Source organism: Kryptolebias marmoratus, linkage group LG3 (genome assembly GCF_001649575.2).
Source record: "Kryptolebias marmoratus isolate JLee-2015 linkage group LG3, ASM164957v2, whole genome shotgun sequence".
Lineage (NCBI taxonomy): Eukaryota > Metazoa > Chordata > Actinopteri > Cyprinodontiformes > Rivulidae > Kryptolebias > Kryptolebias marmoratus.
In genome coordinates, this window is record NC_051432.1 from 18,077,951 (window position 1) to 18,099,252 (window position 21,302).

Sequence of the window (21,302 nt, forward strand, 5' to 3'; positions counted from 1 at the left end):
CGTCTGTTGGTGATTCTTTGAGCTGAATCTTTTATTTTTTTAATTAAGTGTCTAAAAAGTCCAAGACACTAATGTTCTACCCAAATCTAGTAATGTATTGAGTGTCTTGCAGTGAGATTATTTTCACATGAGAAATTTAAAATGTGTAGCCTAAAAAAAAAACAACTAGTTTTTCACCTCATAAAACATGTATAAAGTTGTTTTATTCCCCAGTCTTGTTTGTTTTTCTCCAGTCGGTAGAATTCGGACCTCATTATTCTTCAGCTCAGGTCCCACAAAACAACAAAACAAAAATTGATTCAGTTTCTGAAATGCTGCCTGTAGACTGCATTAAGGTGTAGCATCGAGTAAACAGTGCAGCGAGGAAAGGGGTTGTTTATTTTCAGAGGGTGGAGACCACATCCACCGCAGAAAAACCGTTATTTTATCTGTCGCTTTCTACTGTAGGAGTTTGTGTTCTAACCAGATTAGTGGAAACAAATTTTATGTGGAACAAGATTATTTTATCTTTAGGTCAAGAGAGAGAAAAAAAAAGAAGACAAACAATTACTCTGTTTTAATTTTAAATTGCAAAGGTTGAGAAAGCAAAATGTACGTTATATTTTATTATAATGGTTAAGTATGAGAAACAGACAAACACAGAATGACTGGTCCAGGTGGACTTTTATTAGAAGAAGGACAGAAAAACCTGTTAATGATAGAAATAATTACAAATGCTAACATGGAGAGTAGAGCAAACAGACAGCAGCAGGGTGAGGACGTGGTCAGTCTGTCCTCCAGCAGTCTGAGCCTACAGCAGCAGACAGAGGACATGTGGACAGTCTGTCCTCCAGCAGTCTGAGCCTACAGCAGCAGAACTAAAGGATAACTCAAGAAACCAAAGCCAACCCTAACTATAGGATTCATCAAAAAGGAAAGACAGTCTTAAAAGTAGACAGGATGTCAGCCTCACAGACAGAAACAGGAAGTTGGTTCCACAAGAGAGGAGCCTGAGAACTAAAAACTCTGCCTCCTGTTTTACTTTTAGAAACTCTAGGAACCACAAGTAACATGCATGTTAGGTTAAGTGGTAACTCCAAATTGTCCCTAGGTTTGGGAGCATGAATGGTTGTTTGCCTCTATGTGTCTTTGTGATGGATTTATGACCTGTCCAGGGTGTCCCCCGCCTCTCGCACAGGGACGGCTGGAGATAGGCACCAGCTCCCCGGGTAAATAAGATGGATGGAAGGATTCATTTAAACTAACAAAACCCTCCTGTTTCCGCCAGGTTTCTGTTAGACAAAATAAATCCGTTTGATGATCAGTTATCAAATCATGAACTAACAGAGACTTAGAGGAGAGAGATCTTATGTTCAGTAATTTACATTTAATGATTTCATTTTTTGTTGTTGTGGTAAAGTAACTCTGTTTATAAGATTTTTATGATTTATCATTCTGGAGCTGATTTTTGGTTTATTTATTTGGAGTTTCAGTGGGGGTTTGAGCAACAGAGGAGAAGCAGCAGAGAGGTGTGTTTGTTTACAACTCTGCTTCCTGGACTGGGCCCTAGGTAGCCAATAATTTGGATGACTAACAATAACTGGCCAAATTCCTGGAAAGGAGAGCAGCTCCACCCGAAAGTGGGATGGAAGCCATCTTTCTGCGCCAGACCAGGTTTTCCCCAAAATGTCCTCCGGTGATCTACGTAGCCCACATTGTTTTCAGGACACAACCTGGATAGCCAGCAGGTTGTCTCTGGTCAGGTTGGGGAGGGGATCAGAGAAAACTAAAGAGTTCAACATACTTTTTGCAAAGTTACAGACTGAAGCAACATTAACTTTAGTGACCTTCAATTGGCATAACCCTAGTCCTGAGCCAAAAGGCCCTGACCTTTTCAACTCTGAGGAGACCCTAACCCTAGCCCTGAGCCAAAAGGCCCTAACCCCTTCAACCCTGGAGAGACCCTAAACCTAGCCCTGAGCCAAAAATCCCCAATTCAATTGGCATATCCTGGTGTCATTACCGCCGACGTGGATAGCAATCTTAGAGTATTTAACCTTAGCCTTAGTCAACAGTTTCGGGCAGGATTCAATGTTACACACTATGGCCCCCAGAAATAATTTATCTATGGTCAATCGGGTCCTTAGTGCCACATTTCGGACTATGGAGCAGCCAGTTACCAGGGTCTGCTTCTCAGCAGGTGTGTCCCTGAGTACATTGCCCCACAAAGATGGTGTTGTGGTAAAAAAAAAAAAAAATTCCGATTCAAACTGAAAATCTTCTTAAGAGTAAAAGTTTGTTACACTTGTCGACAAGGGAGAGCAAACACACTCTTCAACAGATTCTGAGTGCTCTAAGTAACAGGAAGGCAGCAAGGAATAAAGGGAAGGGAAGGGAAGGGAAGGGAAGGGAAGGGAAGGGAAGGGAAGGGAAGGGAAGGGAAGGGAAGGGAAGGGAAGGGAAGGGAAGGGAAGGGAACAAAATAAATCTTTGGAGCAGGGCTTGAAGCAGATCACAACCAGTGAGTGTGAAAGGCATCCGGGGATTTTTATCAGGAAACTGATAAAAATCCCCGGAATCTTAAAGAATGTACTCCCATTGAAGTCTGTTCAGACTCAGCGCACAACAAAACTTCCTCAAGCTCAACTCCCTAATTTCTTCATGTGTTTGGGTCAGAAACAGACCAACAAATTTGTGCTCAAGTTCATTAGACACTTTGGAAGTGTGTTTAGTTTGTGGAACTCTGACAGCAGATCATTTGCTCTGAGAAAAGTCAAGTACACAAAAGTATTTTAGTTTTTATTGTTACTCTCTGTACAGATTTTTAGCCCCTCAGTGAGTGAAAATCTAAAACCAGGGATACAAACATGCCACACTTTCACTTTCAGAATTGCCCCACGTTCTGGAGGCATGCTGGAAAAATGATCTGAGGATGTGTGATGAGGACAGGCTGTGCTGCCAACATTTAAAAGGGAAAAGGAACTCGCACAGCACATTCAGCTTCTGACCTCCGAATTCAGTTTTTCCTTTCAGGCCGAATCACCTGAAACTGCCTGAGAACAATGTTTTTCCATTTTATTCTGACGGTGGGTTCCTTCGTGACTTTTCTGTGCGTCTGCTGTGTGACCAGTAGTGGTAAGTAAAGAGTTAAATTGTCCGAGTCATCGGGCTGTCTAATGCATAAATTTACTCATTGTTTATAGAAGATATCTGTAGTATTTATGTAAGCTGCTGGATTGTTGTCTAGAAATGACCACCTTTAGTTTAGATATCATGTGAATAACCTTCTGTATTGCATCCTGAAAGTAGTGATTTTGTATGTTTAGTGAGGGTTTCTGTGATGTTTTTAGCAGTTAAAAAATACAATGATTTAAAAGACTTTGTGTCGCTTGAGGAGAAGTTGATGTCGGATGCAGCGTGAGTTAGATGGGGGCCTGGGTGTGTCGATTCCTGGCAATATTGGCTCTCGGGATGTGGAATGCCACTTTGTTAGCAAGAAAAAAACCTGAACCAATGAGTAAGGTTGAGCAATGATAGGATTTGGGCTTACTTCCACATACAGCTTCGGCTCTGGAACCAGAGTTGTGCTGGGGAAGGTTGGGTGGGGGGATGCTCTCAAGCCCCTGGCCTCAGTGTTGGGGCTCCGATCTATAACTTTGAGCTACAGGAGGATTCTTCTGACTGTTGTTTGTGGATATACACCAAACAGCAGCTTGAGCTACCCGGCATACCTGGGGACTCACATTGGTGTCCTGATGGGGGTGTCATCTTTAGATAAGATGGCACAAAAGCGCACTTGACCTTAATCCAGATTGGGTAAAATTAAACATTTATCCTTGCAGAGTTACTGAGGAGGTGATAGGAGTTTGATTGTCCAGTTCATGTGTAATTTGTTGAGTTAAAAAGAGTTCCCCGTTGTGTTCGCCAAGAGATCTTGAGCAGTTGCTTTTGGAGTATGCAGTGCCCTGATTTCTGAGGGATTTCTGGTCATCTCTGAAAACAAAACTCTTTCTTTCTCTTTCTCTTTCTTTCGCCTCCCTGGAAATAAGTCAAATAAGGCACTGAAAAACATTTAATTAAAGCAAAACAACTTCTTCCAGAGGATCTGAGGGATCCGGAGGGGTCAGAAGGTACCAGCAGGTCTGATAAATAAGTGAGACTCAGCTGAAAACAAACCATAAATCAACAAAACACACAGGTGAATGTGACGTGTATGAACATATTTAAATACAGAGAAGCACAATGTGAGACTGAACCAGTGAATTAAACCTGATAAATACCCACTAGAGCCTTAAGTGACCAGGTAGCATTTAAGGTAATGAAGGATTGTGTGGAAAGATGCTGAGGCCGATGTTCAAATGCAGATTATTTACTGTGTTTTATTTCTTTCAGACTGCGATAAACCTGTGTTCACTCCATCCAGACTGGTAGTGAAGTTCAGAGATTCAGCCAAAGCCAGATGTGATGTTTGCAAAAATGACTGTCACTACGAAAAGATGGGTTTGGAGAAATCGGTGGGGAAAGTATCACAAAATGGAACTACATTTTTTTGGACAGTTGAAAGCCTTACTGAGTGGGGTTCAGAGCCAATGTGCTTTTATAATATGAAGACTGGTGGCCAGTGTTTTACCACCCTGCCTCTTATCCTCTACCGTGAGTAGATTTAATGTTTCCTGTCACAGCTTGAACTCTCCATTTGTTCAAATAAACAGAAATGAGCAACTCTGCTCCTGTTGACAGGATCTTGTTTTGCTTTGTGTCGGCCTTTACATCTTTGTTTTTTATTGTTTATCTCAGAGCCTCCACAGAGTGTGTCCATGAGTGTTGTGAATCACACTGGGCCAATGACTGAGTGTAGCGAGTACACCCTGCAGTGCATTGTGGGAAATATAGCGCCTGCTGAACACCTCACTGTGACCTTCTACAGAGGATCCACACCACTGGGTCACAGGACATCTAACAGTACCACAAAGGAACCAGTGACCGAGACTTTCACTCTGAGCTACAGAACCAGGAGACAAGATGATGGAGCCCAGTTCTGGTGTGAAGCCAAGCTGGAGCTGGGGCCTGAAGGACCACAGCGCCCTCCTGTGGTGAAATCTGAAAAACTCACTGCAGCAGTAAAGTGTGAGTCTGCAGGAAAAAAAAAAAAGTCATTATAGTGTTTATTGTAAAACATGTGAACACTGCCTTGATTTGACATGAAATCTTTTGTTTTATATCAGTATGTTCCAAATAACTTGATCTTTATTTGAGGCTTTTAAAATTTTTCTAAGAATCATTTTATCAGATATTGTGTGTGTTTTCTTATTTTACAGATTTGACTTGTCCAGATAAACCTGTTTTCACTCCATCCAGACTGGTTGTGAAGTACGGTGATACAGCCAACGCGACGTGTGTCTCTTCCAGGGACAACTGTCATAACGAATATTTTAATTTGAACGTAACTTTGGGAAATGTAAATAAAAATGGATCCAAATTGTCATGGAGAGTAGACAACATGACTGAGTGGGACCCAAATACTGTTTGTTTTTTTGGACTGGATGATAAACAGTGTAAAGTCAGCCTGCCTGTTACTGTCTACAGTAAGTAAATTGTTATTGTCCCATTTTGACCTGCTTTTGTTCAGTTGTAAAAAATTGTGTTTTTTTGCTGTTGTTGACAGGTTTGATTTCATTTGCGTGTGTGTGTTTTAATGTTATTATGTTTATTTTTCTATTTTTGTCTCCTCAGAGCCTCCACAGAGTGTGTCCATCAGGGTTGTGAATCACATTGGGCCAAAGACTGAGTGTGGTGAGCACACCCTGCAGTGCATTGTGGGGAATGTAGCGCCTGCTGAACACCTCACTGTGACCTTCTACAGAGGATCCACACCACTGGGTCACAGGACATCTAACAGTACCACAAAGAGACCAGTGAATGAGACCTTCACTCTGAGGTTCAACACCAGAAAAGAAGATTTTGGAGCCCAGTTCTGGTGTGAAGCCAAGCTGGAGCTGGGGCCTGAAGGACCACAGCGCCCTCCTGTGGTGAAATCAGAAAAACTCACTGCAGCAGTAAAGTGTGAGTCTGCAGGACAAAAAAGTCATCATAGTGTTTATTGTAAAACATGTGAACACTGCCTTGATTTGACATGAAATCTTTTGTTCTATAAACCATCAGTGTGCTGCAAACAATTTGATCTTTATTTAAGACTTAAAATATTTTTAAGAATCATTTTATCAGATATTTATAGTGTGTGTGTGTTTTCTTATTTTACAGATTTGACTTGTCCAGATAAACCTGTTTTCACTCCATCCAGACTGGTTGTGAAGTACGGTGATCCAGCCGACGCGACGTGTGTCTCTTCCAGAGACAACTGTCTTTATGACTTTTTAAATCTGACCGTAACTTTGGGAAACGTGAATAAAATTGGATCCAAATTGTCATGGAGAGTAGACAACATGACTGAGTGGGACCCAAATACTGTTTGTTTTTTTGAACTGGATGATGAACAGTGTAAAGTCAGCCTGCCTGTTACTGTCTACAGTAAGTAAATTGTTATTGTCCCATTTTAAACTCCTTTTGTTTAGTTGTAAAAAAAACTGTGTGGTTGTTTTGTTGTTGTTGACAGGTTTGATATAATTTGTGTGTGTGTGTTTTATTGTTATTATGTTTATTTTTCTATTTTTGTCTCCTCAGAGCCTCCACAGAGTGTGTCCATCAGGGTTGTGAATGACACTGTGCCCATGACTGAGTGTAGCGAGTACACCCTGCAGTGCATTGTGGGAAATGTAGCGCCTGCTGAACACCTCACTGTGACCTTCTACAGAGGATCCACACCACTGGGTCACAGGACATCTAACAGTACCACAAAGACACCAGTAAATGAGACCTTCACTCTGAGGTTCAACACCAGCAAAGAAGATTTTGGAGCCCAGTTCTGGTGTGAAGCCAAGCTGGAGCTGGGGCCTGAAGGACCACAGCGCCCTCCTGTGGTGAAATCAGAAAAACTCACTGCAACATTTGACTGTAAGTCCAAAGAATTGACCTTACCTCAGTTTTGCATCGAGTGGATAAAAAACCTTGATGACACAAAAAATGCAAATAAGGAATGTTTTTAAAACAGCTCATTTTAAAATATATTTACAATTTTTTACTTATATTGTAGAATTAGTCACAGTTATTCTTTTAATTTATTATATTATAAACATGAAGCGACCTCTGCCTCTAACACCAAATGTCAACTTTCACAGAAAGAACAAAGTTTTGGGGGGTTTGCACAGAGCAGAAGCTTCCTCTGTTTTTATCTGAGATAACTAAAGGAATGCTAATTTTATTTTATGATTTATTACGCAATTTTTAATACTCGTGAAATTACTTCAAATATGTTCTGCACATTCAGATTATTTTCAGATAAGTTTCAGCAAGTGGTAAACATGAAGCATTTTTAGAAATATTGAGTTGCACAAAAAGAACTTTGACTTTTGCATTAGATCTGCAGAATAATTCAAATGATTATTTTTTTCATTCAGTGTAAAAAGCATTTAAAACAGCTAGGGTTTGGTCTGACATTGTGTGCATTTTCATTGTTAACTGGATAAAATCATCAGATCTTATCCTTTGATCAGAACAACACTGTTTTTGATCAACTTAATGAGCTTAATTTACTCACTTCGAGCACGGAAACATAAAGAATCTGAACCTGTTTTGTTGCAGAAACCCCTGGTCAGCTTTAGTTTGTATAAAAACTACTAAAGAAAAGCAGATTTTTCTATGATGTGACAAAGATACCTGTAAAATATAATAAAAGCCAAAACCTGGCATATTTCTTTATATTTGCAGCTTTTTTCTGACTTTATTTTAGTTAGCGTCCTTTCTAAAATTCAGCTGAAAGGATTTTTTGTAAAAGATTTATTTAACATCAGTCATGGTTATCTCTTCATTCATGTTGATTTATTTAACTCTGTGTTCGCAGGTTGGAAGAGGCTCTTTGGACCAACCGATGGAGCTGCCAGCGTTTTCCATCATGTGTTCATTTTGTGTTTCATGTTTCTGATCTGTTTGTGTTTGAGTTGATTCACATAAAATGTGAGTTTGTACATTTTTAAGAACAAAAGCACGCTATCAAGGAATGTAAATAATAAACAATAAACTGTCTTCTAGCTGTTCCCTGTGCAGCCTAAAGAGATAGTGCCGGCATTTTGACGTGGAGCTCTGTGGAAAAGTTATGAACAGTTAATATCTTACCTGCTGTAGATAGCTCTTTGAATGGTGTCAGTTTGGAGAAAATGTTTAATTCTGGCTAGATTGATAAACTAACGGCTACTTCAAGACTAAAGTGGACTTTTGCCATCCTAAAACAAGTCCCAGGCTTTAAAAGATCTGACCTATCCCTTGAATGTCAGCACATTTGTTTCCTTAAATACTCAAATAAAATCATTTTGAACAGCAGACATTTAACCACTGGAGGGCGCTGGTCCAGACTGTAGTACTGAAATGATAGTTTTCACATGTAGTTTAACAGCAACAAAAACAGTTTATATAAAAGCTGCTTTTAGTTTGCAGAGTTACCTGATTTACTTTAGTGTTGTTTCACATTCAACCCAACATAATACTGACAAAATGTTCAAATGACTTTCAGAGGATCCATTTATGTCTCTACTAGTTTGTTTCAGATTTGTGAACCTCCAGAGAACAATACCAACTATAGGACTGATGTCTTCATGAGTCATTAAGATCTACATGAGATCTCTGCTGCAGAGCGTTCAGAAATGCTACTAACCTCTGTTGTTATCATGATTGAGAGTGCTAGTGTGTGTGTGTGTGCGGAACTCATGTTGCTTTCCAGAAACTTCCTGTCTGACATGTGACCGTCATCAACTTCTCGTTGACCCATAGTTAAACATTTTGTGTTTCTAACTTGTGACTTTTTGCAGAAGTGGAAAATATTTCTAAATGAAGCATGCGTTAGCAATTTTCACAAGAATAAAACTCTCGTAACCACAGAAACCGTGTTGTCATGTCCAAAATGCGTGCAAACAGAGGCAAAAACTCCCTGCCATCTCACATTTTCCCATCTGAATCCGGCATGAATCAGGAAATTCACACTTGACGAGTGCACCCGATTATAAAGCATTACTTAGAAACAGCAAGATCTAAAGGAGTTTAAACAGTTCACTGAGTGATGAAGTCAAACACGAGGCGATAAGTGACTCAGTCTCAGCTTCATTCAGTTGTGAAACAGCAGGAGGTCAAACTGAAGGTTCTTTAGGGTCAAAGTGACCTTTCTGTGTTGTCTGAACACAACGTAAAAACGTATTTGTATCTCTTAGATGCTATCTCTTTATCTATACATAAAAGTAATAGTTCAAACTGTTTGAAATGGTGTTCAGTGGAAAGGTTATGAACAATCCACATCTCACCTATCGTAGAAAGATTTCCCACAGAGCCCCACTTCAGAAGATTTGAACTATCCCTTTAGTGTCTGTCCTTTATTACTTTGTCTTGTCCCGTCTTTGTTATGTCTAATATATGGCAATTTAAAAAAATAATCACAACTACTGTTTAAATAAGGCTGGATATTTATTAGACATTGAGTTTTTTCCACACAAATAAAGTATGATTTGAATCTACTGAAAGGGGACACATGCAAGAGAATTTGAGCCTACGTGTGTTTTGAAAAGATATGACTTTTGTTTTGTTTCAGTTAGAGATGTGTGTGTGTGGTCATGTATTTGATACATTGTGGGGATAATTTTCCTGACATACAGTATACTACCTTGTGAGGACGAACTGCTCCTCGTGGGGACCAGGCTTTGGTCCCCACGAGGAGAAATGATGTTTTTGGGTTAGGGGTTAGGTTTAGGCTTGAGGTGTGAATTGAGTTTAGGTTTGGTTTAGGGTTAGGTATGTACTGGTAATGGTTAGGGTTAGGGTAAGGGTCAGGGTTAGGCTGTAATTAGGGTGTAGAAATGAATGGAAGTCAATGGAAAGTCCCTGCAAAGATAGAGAGACATAACATGTGTGTGTATGTGTGTGTGTGTGTGTGTGTGAATCAACTGTAATGTTGCAAAGTCCAAAAATCCACATGAGAGTCACTTTTGTCCACAGAAACCTCCTGAGCTGCCTGTTATTACCTGTTGGTTCATCCTTTACATGTAAAGACAGGAGCTAAGAAAGAGTTTTAACGAGATGACACTCTTTGTTGTTTTTTATTTTCCTTTTACTTTTACTGTATAACCAGCGTAGCTTTATGTTTCTAAGTGTAGACGGCTGTTCTGAAGCCCAGAGACTTTATCCTCCGTGGTTTTGTTGGAGCTGGATAGGGCCATATCTGGACAAGAAGGGAAGTGATGGGACAAAAGTTTACTTAACTTCTTACCCACAAGCTCCAGGTTGTTTACATGCTTATGTGGGAGCCGCAGCCATTAAAGGAGGATTCCACCCGGATGAACGCCTGCAGACCCAGGCTGTATAAAACATCCAGACATCATTCAACACTAATAATTTATCAGTGTTTAAGAAAAGAGCTTGTGAAAGCACCAGCTTGTTCTGTAAATTTATTACATAATTTAAAGTAAAAGCTCTGCTGTCATTGTTGAATGATTTTGGTCTAAAGGTAACAAAAACTTGGCCGGAACAAATTTGAATGCCCTCTTGTTCCAGTTCTCCAAAGAGGAAAGGAATGTTCCTCACATTTTTGTTATTTCTATGCTTTATATTATGTTTGATGTGTACTTAATCCAATTCCAGGGCCCTGTCCTTCTGTGTGTGAGGGGAAAATGAAGTAAAAGGCCTCTGCTGCTCATTCCTGTCATACCGAGTGTTACCAAAACATCAGGGGCTCTGAAAAGATAAGATGTTTTGTCTTCTGTAAGCACAAGCTGGAGCTGGAGAGGGGGGCTGGAATAAACAGATTATTTAAAAAAAAAAGCTGGTCAGAAACAATGAAAGTGGACTTATTGATTGTGAAAGAGTCAAACCGACCGAGGCAGGCTGACGACAGTAAAGGTGGCTGATAGTTTCCGACATGAAAGCTGATCCAGAGCAGGACTTCTCCTGTGAAGTGGAGGAAGGGCTATCAGGAAGTAGATAAGGGAACTCTGGGTCGAGAGCACGAAGTGTGGAATGTTCCCCAGATTATCAGCCAAAGAAAGCCCCCGTGTGACATTTACATCAGGAGAGGTGATCTGAACACATTTATTTGTGAGAAGAAACAAAACTGAAAACTGAAAACTGAGACGTGTCTTTAGGGTTGTTGTTTAAAAAGAGACAAAATTTAAATCCCAGAGGGTAAGTCAAACGTCTAGAGATATCATGAACACATAAAAAAAGTAATAAATAACTTCACTTTTAAAATAAAGTCCAAGCATTCCTTGAGGGAATGCATACCGCCTGTCACCTTTCATCCCAGAGTTTTAGACTGAAATCAACTTATGTTGAGAAATGATGCAGCTGTAGCTGTTTTGGTCAAACCTTAAAGTTGTGCACAATATCCTGAGACACTACACTCAGAGTATGTGTAGAGGATGACTCTCAGCTACTACCACACCACGTTGTAGCTCAATATCTGTAAAACTGACTGAATTATAACCATTTTTGTGTTCTTTACATCCAGTTGGCTGTGACGGCCATCTTGATTCTGGTTGGCTTAAAAAGTTAATCAGCTGTAGATGCATATCCAATTATTACTTCCTGAAAGTTTCATTATGATTCGTCCAGTGGTTCATGAGATATTTTGCTAACAGGCAAACTGCATTTACTCTAATAGTTCCCTGTAAAGTTTTAAAAAGAAAATCTTGTGCGATCAGTTAGGGCTCATATCATGTGTTAGGGATGACTCTCAGCTACTGCTACGCCACATTGTAGCTCAATATCTGTAAATTTGACCAAATTATGGCCATTTTTGTGTTTTTTATGACCTGCTGGCTGTGGTGGCCATCTTGAATTGAGTTGACTCCTAAAGGTCATCAGTTGTAGATAAACATCCAGTTATTACGTTCTAAAAGTTTCATTACCATCCACTCAGCGGTTCGTGAGGTATTTAGCACATAAACAGTTTTATATGTTTTTTTTTTTGCTACCTACTGAGAGAAAAAGGACGAAAACTGTTTTTGCTCTGAGTTCAACAGGAAAGACTCAACCGTCACCAGAATGAATCATGACTCAGTCAGCCTCTGTGATCACTGGGGTTTTCCAAAAAATCGCAACAATTACTCGATTTCCTCTTGTAGTTTCAGTTTCAGATTTCTCTACCACACCTTAAGCAGACATTTTCTAAAACTGTGCGTAGTGCCTGCCTCTTCCACCTCCTCCTGCTCCTCCTCCTCCCTCTGGTTTAATAAAACCAACAAAGAAGAAGTGGAGAGTTTTTACTTTCAGTGGGAGGCTGTGCTCTGCCATCACACACACGTCCTCCTCCTTCAGAACAAAATGTTTTCCTGCTGTGGGGTTTTGGTTATTTTGCTGCTGGATTTTCTGGGCGACTCCCGAGTGTCCGGTTCTGGTAAGTCCTTGTTGTCTTCTGTCCGAGGTTTAAGCTCCAGTTGACATTTTACAGACGCAGTGTGTAAAATATCACATTTAGTAACAACTATAACTATACAGAGATCCTGTCACTGATCTCATCTTATAAGATTTCTGTTAAAAATAAACAAAAACAACTGGACTTCTGTTCTGTAGCTTTTTTGGATTTACCATACCCTGGGTGAGTGGGAATCTAAACCAGCATAATTTGTGTGTTACTTTGTGTGTAAAATTAAACATTTATCCTTGCAGAGTTACTGAGGAGGTGATAGGAGTTTGATTGTCCAGTTCATGTGTAATTTGTTGGGTTAAAAAGAGTTCCCCGTTGTGTTCACCAAGAGATCTCGAGCAGTTGCTTTTGGAGTATGCAGTGCCCTGATTTCTGAGGGATTTCTGGTCATCTCTGAAAACAAAACTCTTTCTTTCTCTTTCTCTTTCTTTCCCCTCCCTGGAAATAAGTCAAATAAGGCACTGAAAAACATTTAATTAAAGCAGAACAACTTCTTCCAGAGGATCTGAGGGATCCGGAGGGGTCAGAAGGTACCAGCAGGTCTGATAAATAAGTGAGACTCAGCTGAAAACAAACCATAAATCAACAAAACACACAGGTGAATGTGACGTGTATGAACATATTTAAATACAGAGAAGCACAATGTGAGACTGAACCAGTGAATTAAACCTGATAAATACCCACTAGAGCCTTAAGTGACCAGGTAGCATTTAAGGTAATGAAGGATTGTGTGGAAAGATGCTGAGGCCGATGTTCAAATGCAGATTATTTACTGTGTTTTATTTCTTTCAGACTGCGATAAACCTGTGTTCACTCCATCCAGACTGGTAGTGAAGTTCAGAGATTCAGCCAAAGCCAGATGTGATGTTTGCAAAAATGACTGTCACTACGAAAAGATGGGTTTGGAGAAATCGGTGGGGAAAGTATCACAAAATGGAACTACATTTTTTTGGACAGTTGAAAGCCTTACTGAGTGGGGTTCAGAGCCAATGTGCTTTTATAATATGAAGACTGGTGGCCAGTGTTTTACCACCCTGCCTCTTATCCTCTACCGTGAGTAGATTTAATGTTTCCTGTCACAGCTTGAACTCTCCATTTGTTCAAATAAACAGAAATGAGCAACTCTGCTCCTGTTGACAGGATCTTGTTTTGCTTTGTGTCGGCCTTTACATCTTTGTTTTTTATTGTTTATCTCAGAGCCTCCACAGAGTGTGTCCATGAGTGTTGTGAATCACACTGGGCCAATGACTGAGTGTAGCGAGTACACCCTGCAGTGCATTGTGGGAAATATAGCGCCTGCTGAACACCTCACTGTGACCTTCTACAGAGGATCCACACCACTGGGTCACAGGACATCTAACAGTACCACAAAGGAACCAGTGACCGAGACTTTCACTCTGAGCTACAGAACCAGGAGACAAGATGATGGAGCCCAGTTCTGGTGTGAAGCCAAGCTGGAGCTGGGGCCTGAAGGACCACAGCGCCCTCCTGTGGTGAAATCTGAAAAACTCACAGCTGTAGTCCTATGTAAGTCTAATGGAAACAAATTAAACAGGAAAAAAAGCTCATTTAAATGTAACAGAACTGTTTAAAAGTATTTCAGCCCTTTGCTGCACTTTTACTCTATTTTAAATAAGCACAAACAGTAATATAATAATTCAACTTTACTACAACTTTATCAAACAAATCCTCTCATGGAAAAAATGCAATTTAGTGGACTTTTTGTTAAGCTATTACAGAAACAACCTTTTGTTGATTAATTCACTCAAATCATTTTTGTTTTCAGTACATAAATTACATGTAAATAAATCTTGTTAGTTTCATAAATGCAGTTATCAAGCTGTAATAAAACACAAATGTTTGAGGGATGTATCTGTGCGTTTCTAACTTACATGTTCAGGTTTTACGTTGAAGCTCCTTCAATCAGTAAAAACCCCATAAGTCACTGAATGTGAAGGACATAGACTCAGTTATAAACTTAGATTTATTTCTTAATTCTGCAGTTTTTGGATCTTACAGACACTTCCTTCTAGTAAATTTCTTTTGTATGGTATGTATGTTGCTATTTTGGTTACATCACTTTTAACTTCTGCTAAAGCTGGCTGATTGTTCTTCTGAAAAAGAAACTGTTCAATCTAAGAGACAGAACAAGGAAAGTGTTGCTGAAGATACTGGAGTTTTTAGCTGCAAGAAAACAAAATACTATCCTGAGAATCATATTTTGTCAAATGGTCAGAAACAGGAACAGGATATATTAAAGGAACTCTTTACAAACTATGAAATCAGACATAAAAAAGGTTCTCCTGAATTAAATCAAATGTTGAAAGAGTTTACTCTGGTCGTTTTCCAGTTCTGACATCACTCAAAGTAAACAAAGCACTTTTATCTACATACTTTACTGAACAAATCTGAACGTATACATAACATAAAAATACATATAAATTGTCTGATTTCTACATCCTAAACAGCCCTTCCAATGCTGATCTCTTTTTAGTCACTTCGGTTGTTTGCGTAGGTAAACAACATTTTGTTTACATTTTGAAATTACACCTAGTTCAGTATCATGTAGCAACCCTTGCAGAGTTGTAGTTTTTTCAATAATAGATTCTAATTAATACAAAAACATCATTAAATGCCAGTTTTGATCCATATGTGTAATATGTTATGTTATATATTGCTGTGTCTGTTGCAACACATTGTTTCTGTTTTTCAGAGAATCAAACGGCCATAAAGCCGTCAGTTTTAGATTCTTTCAGAACTTATTTGAAATTTTGTGATGGTTTGTTAAATGACAAGCAGCACATGTTGCACTGTGTTTGGTGCAAATAGTAGCATGCCAGGATACTTCAAAAATATTTGTCACATAAAGGGATAGTTCAGGTCTTTTGAAGTGGGGTTCTATGTTAAGGTTATGAGCAATTAATATCTTACCTGTTGTAGATGGCTCTGTGAACAACCTCAGTTTGGAGGAACTGAGTTGAATTCTAACAGCCATTTCCTTCTTTCCAAACCCACACACAGATCGACCTGAGCTTCTGGTTTCAGAGAATCCAGATACAATCCAAGTCACCGAAGGAAACCCTTTGTACCTGAACTGCTCGGCTGAGGGAAACCCCGCCCCCTCGTACACCTGGGCGCTTCCATACAGTGGCTCCTGCCACAATGGCAGTGTTTTTACTGTTCAGTCTGTGGGGTTTGAGCATGAAGGGACGTATAACTGCACTGTCAGTAACACCGTGGGCACTGTGTGGAAGACATTTAATGTAGACGTCAAAGGTGAGTTCTCTGAGTAATGTTGAGAAATAACCCACATTAAATAAATAAGGATATTCATTGGGACTGTTTTTGAATCCACTGACTGATGGTATTCTCTGTGACTTCTTTTTTCTTTTACAGTTAACCCCAATGTGTACATTATAGCAGCAGCAGTAGCAGTAACAGTAGCAGTTTTGGTTGGAGCGATACTGATATACATCTTTTACTACAAACCCAACCGGATGGGAAATTACAGCTTAAAGGATGTTTTCCGTTTACGCTCGCAGCACACTGCAGTTCCTGTTAGAGATTAAACCCACATGAGTGTGGACAGACTGGAGTTTGGACCGGATCTGAATCACCTGAAAGATGCTCACAGTTAGCTGCTGTGTCTCTGGATTGGATCTGTTTGGATCTGCAGCTTCTTTTCTCTCATAATTTCCATGAATCTCTTCACTGACACTTTGTAAGGAGAAGAAAACAAGAGGATTAGAAGAAAAGTGTCAGTGACTCTTATGCATCCTGAGTGCCGAGAGGAAGTTTCCACTTCCTCCTATACTTTATTTTTGTATGAATAAATCACCAGAAGCTCAACAGTTACTTGCTGCTCACACTTTTACCTGAAGCTTGAGGCAAGAATAGATCACAGATGATAATTGTTTAAAGTTCTGAATTATTATTTTTTTTTCTTTTTAATGTTTGATAAAAGAATGGATGTAAAAATTGTCATGATGATGGGAAGACTAAGTTTTTTTGTTTTCTTTTATTCTGTTTGAACTGGCAACTACAAGCTTTTAATACAGAAGTTTTCATATGTGAAGTAACTAAAATAGAAAACTTATTCTTTATTAATCTTTTAAACAGACAAATGTGAATTTGTTTCTTTCTCTGTCACGTCAGCATCTTGCTGTAGGTTTTAGTTGGAACGTTGATGCTTTTACTGAAACGTTAAGGTGGCTCAAGATTGAAAGAAACTAGAGGATTTTTTTAGTTGCAGCCTCACTGAATTATGAGTGTTTGAAGCCAAATGACCAGCCAGCCGTGTAGCCACATGTTGTGCAACCAGTATTTTGAAAATGACTGCCTATTTCTGTGTGCACGACTTGCAAAACTGTAATATAGGCCGTGCACATTATTTTATTGCTCATATTATACCCACCTCAGCCAGCTTTGAACTCACTTTGGCAGCTGTTCCATGTTTATATATGGGCCATTTTAAAAAAAATGTATATATTAATTATCACCTGTGTGTCTTTTTTTAGTTCTTGGCAATTTTCAAACTTGTTCAAAATTCAAGCAACAACGCCACAAGTCACTAAGAAATTGAGAACTCCCGCAAATATTTGAAGACATTTTGGAGACTCCCTCGTGACTGCTGTTCAGAAACCAGTTTCCAACAGTCCCAACCCAGTGAGATACCGGCTCCAGGGATGTGTTTCATGGTTTAATGGGAAAAAGAAATTAAAGCATTTCTTTTTACATACTGTATGTAACTGGATGTAGAGTGTGAAGACGAAAAACTTAAAAATGAAATTTATAGGGCTTTAACAGATAGGTGTGCATTTCCTTTTTCTGTTTCGTGTTGTTTCGTTTTGAGCATGTTTTCATAAAGAGCTTCACAGATTTTTTTAGACACTCAGTGTTAAACTGAAAACCCCCACTCTACTGCTTGTGAAACCACTGAGAAAGTTTCTTTCTAACCCACAGAAAGTAGCTCTAGTATATAATTGTGTGCATGGTAATTACAATGCGGTGCTACATAATTGCTTCTGAGAAGAGGAAAAGGAACCATGCAGCAAAATACTTTAAAGAAGCAACTGCAAGCTGAAAATCCAGTATTAAAACATAAATCTTTTAAATGTATTTTGATAAATGTAAATAAATTGTACTTTTTTACAAATGAAAAGATGCAGTTCTGTTTGTTCTGGGTGAAAATGTGGCTCTGACTGAATCGTACAAACTCTTGTTTGACAACAGAAAAGGGGAGTTTTGCAAACCCTGAAAGTACCGGACTGATTAAGGAAAATTGCAGCTGACCTTCGGTATTTCTGTTTTTTTTTTTTTGTTTGTTTATTTGTGTGAATTTTACTGAAGCCTCAGAAGCAGGGTGGAGTTAGTTAATATGATGTCAGAAACGTCTCTTCCTCCCTTCATAGTGGGTAAAATCAGTGTGTGTGTGTGTTATTTTCCATAGCTGCGGTTTCTACAATCTGTTTAAATAGTATCCGTCATGCACCAGGTTCCATCGTTAAATGAGCCTCGAAAAGGAACTAATTGCTATATCTGACTTTTGATCCCCACACCGTTATCTCAGCTCCCTGTAGGCGACCCTCCACGCTTGTTTGTAATCACCACTTTGTTGCTGCAACGCACTCAGAACGTGAGTCCCATTCTACTTAATGGTGTGTGGAGACACCGCAGGATAATTGCCTCTCTCATGAACCGGTAGTGTGTTTTGGGAGTCGGGATAATTGGCGCAGTAGTTTTTGACCTCTTTGAAGTTGGGAGGGTTCGGGGCTTGGTGTGATTCTCGTAAAGCCAGCGTAAAAGTTCATTCTGATAAATTGGTGAGGTTTATCAGATCCTGACAATTTTAGTTTGTTCCTGTTTGCTGGTAGGATTTCTGTACATCACAGGGTTGTGGATACATAAAAAATCATTATTATCATTACTTATTTTTAGGAATGACTTATTGGATGTGTATGATATCATTTGTGAAAAAAATCAATGGTTTATATATAACAATTAAAATCCAAATCCAAATTAGGGTCTGTGTAAATTTAGCCAATGTTGATTCGATGGGGTGGCCATCTTGACTTTGATTGAGTCCAATAGATAATCAGTTGTAGATGTACGTCCAGTGATGACTTTTCAGAAGCATCAATAACATCCATCCAAAGGTTTATGAGATATTTTGCTCACAGACAGAGAGCGATGACTCCAGCAGTTGATGCTAAAATTTAAAGCGAAGATCTGAGTGCCCTTTAGAGTATGTGTTGTGAATGACTCTCAGCAACAACTACTCCAAATTTCAGCTCAATATCTGTAAAATGAACTGAATTAGGACGTACATCCAAATGATTGTTTCTTTAAAGTTTCATTAAGATCTGTCTGATGGTGCGTGACATATTTTGCTAACAGACACACACGGGCAAAAACATTATTGTCCGCCTTCGCCTTTTGGCAGCGGGTGATAATAGACCACTGTTTTTTCTAAAAATAAGAAAACAAACAAACAAAAAAACCACCAGAAAGGGAGTCACGGTCAGAGCTTGAATGGAGGGAGCTGAAAAATTAAAGACAGAAACATTAACTGTTGCTCAGTTTGTTTCTTCTAGTTTGTTGGTTTGAAAGCATAAAATATTAATACAAGCCTAAATAATATAAACTACAAGTACATAATATAATATAATGCTGGCATATTAATATTATTAGCCTATAAACACAATGAGTACATGATATTTTTGATGTGATAAAAAAATGACGGGCTTTGAATATTTTATTCAATATCATTTGACAAGTAAAAACTAAAAGATGTAGCCTGCATTAAGTTGAGTTAATCATAAATATAAATATTAGACTCTAACAAGCACCATAGCAGAGTTGTGGTTCTGAAATGAAGGACTGAATGCCTCCGAACACCCCTGCTGTTCAGAGCAGGTCTGCAGGCAGCTGACGGAGACCCTGAGGGCCTTCAGACAGGAAAGGGAAGAGGTGGGATGGCTGGAGATCTGAGAGGCAGAAAGACTGTAGACATCTAAAAGAACAGGAACCAGGCAGCTAACCCCGGTGTGAAGATTACTGGACTCCACTGAGAATGAGGTGAGACAGCATGAGTAATGGAAAACAGTTACTCTGTAACCCCTTTCACGTTCACACTAAGAAATACTAAGAAAAAAAAACTAATTGTATTGCTAAAGTTGTGTTCCTGCCTTTTTTAAAAACATCACAAGGAGTAGATTTTCTTAAAATAACCTTTCATTTATTTCACAAATATATTGAACTTATCTGTTAATACTTATAAAACCAACAAGGAAATTTAATTGATGTCAAATATAACCCACAATGCTCAGTTATTCACTGTGAACAGAAGTTCATTAAACATTTATGAACGGGGATGTAAACAGGCTTCATATTTCCACATGACACTTGTGTCCTTGTCAACCCCATCAGCTACTTGGCCCATAAAATGTGCAACAATCCATTATGCCTGAAAGATAACAAGTACTAAATGTTGTATTTACTATTACATTACTGCAGCAGATAACAATAATACATCTCTCTTTACAAATGTTCACGAGTTACCAGAATTTACCCATCTACCTAACTTCATGTGTGTGTATGTGTGTGAGATAGAGGGAGACACAATATAAATATCAACTCTGATTGATATAATGTATATTTTTTGATCACAATGATCCACAATCAGTGCCCATCATTCTAATAAGGGCTAATCTGCTTTCCAGATCTGCCTGGGTAACTTCAGACAGCACTATCTCAAAAAGTATAAAAGCCACAGCTTAGATATTTACACATCACAAATCCTAACAAGTAGATGAACATGTTGATATATATTATGTGTGTGTGACTTACAAACTGAATGAGTGACAATGGTTAGAAAACATGTACAAAATGAGAAAATAGAGGCGTGAGCCAAGTTGTTTACATCCATAAACTGGCAACTGGTCAGCCCTGTTCTCTGAGGAATCGTAGACAAATCTTTTATTGTCGACTTTATTTCCTTCAACTAAAATATGATTGCTGGAGGGTGTAGAAATGATATGTGAAAATATATGTTTTTCTATTTTCTCTATGTGTGATTTCTGAGGAGCTGTGCAGAGCCATGTCACTTTCTTTGTTTTCCAGTTTTCAGACAATAGTATTTATGCACAGCAGTGACACTCAGTGGCTTAATCAGTATTATACACTATTCAAAGAAGTGACTGAGGTAAACAGCTAAAGATTTTTCAGAGTTTTAAATGCAGCAATATGGAAGTGAAAAAAAGGTCAACCAGGCAATGCAAGTTAAAGAGTTAATATAAAACAGTGTAACTACTATAAATATATCGTATTATAAAAAATAATAGACCAAATTATAGTAATACAGTATGATCAATAACTTGGGTATTGCAAACAAACAAACAGATGCAATCCAATTAAATTTATGATTTTTAGGATATAAAACGTTTAGTGTAAAAGAATAAGGGTAATGTTAAACTAAAGATGATTTAGAAAGCTAATGATGGCTGATTAAGCTCCATTTCTAATCTTTTTAGTTTGACTTATCTTGACTCAGTTATTAACCGTATTTAAGGAGCTTCTTCTCAGCATCTCATTCTCTTTAAGAAATCTTCAAACTCAAAGAGAAGAAAATACTGTAATAACTAGCTGTCATATTCTGCTGTTTGAATTTTTCCCAGTCTCCCTGTAAATAATCTGCCTTTTTTAGTACCTAATTATAGTTTTATCAGTAAGATGAAATAATAACTGATTATTTTTACTTATTTGTGTAAAAAAAGGTTTGTGTAACTCCAGCAAGCCGTGCTGAAAG

The 21,302-nt window shown here is 38.7% G+C and overlaps 2 protein-coding genes across 4 annotated transcripts; both read left to right on the plus strand.

The window, feature by feature from the left end:
• The first annotated feature begins 2,820 nt into the window (after positions 1-2,820).
• Positions 2,821-9,813, plus strand: LOC108243232 (intercellular adhesion molecule 1). Of its 2 annotated transcripts, none has more exons than XM_017428568.3 (8): positions 2,821-3,114; positions 4,372-4,632; positions 4,777-5,106; positions 5,298-5,564; positions 5,713-6,042; positions 6,241-6,507; positions 6,661-6,990; positions 7,937-9,812. In XM_017428568.3, the coding sequence occupies exons 1-8, from the start codon at positions 3,042-3,044 to the stop codon at positions 8,035-8,037; spliced, it is 1,959 nt and encodes a 652-aa protein (XP_017284057.1). In that variant the 5' UTR covers positions 2,821-3,041; the 3' UTR covers positions 8,038-9,812. The 2 variants fall into 2 exon arrangements, with proteins under 2 accessions (XP_017284057.1, XP_017284134.1); XM_017428645.3 differs by lacking the exon at positions 2,821-3,114 and adding an exon at positions 3,837-4,177 and having other exon boundaries at positions 7,937-9,813.
• A 2,496-nt stretch (positions 9,814-12,309) lies between these two features.
• LOC108244774 (intercellular adhesion molecule 1) lies at positions 12,310-17,657 on the plus strand. 2 transcript variants are annotated; one of them, XM_017431276.3, is made up of 5 exons: positions 12,310-12,466; positions 13,289-13,549; positions 13,694-14,023; positions 15,518-15,772; positions 15,893-17,657. In XM_017431276.3, exons 1-5 carry the CDS (start codon positions 12,394-12,396, stop codon positions 16,063-16,065), a joined length of 1,092 nt encoding a protein of 363 aa, XP_017286765.1. In that variant the 5' UTR covers positions 12,310-12,393; the 3' UTR covers positions 16,066-17,657. The 2 variants fall into 2 exon arrangements, with proteins under 2 accessions (XP_017286765.1, XP_017286846.1); XM_017431357.3 differs by lacking the exon at positions 12,310-12,466 and adding an exon at positions 12,525-13,094.
• The last annotated feature ends 3,645 nt before the right edge of the window (positions 17,658-21,302 follow it).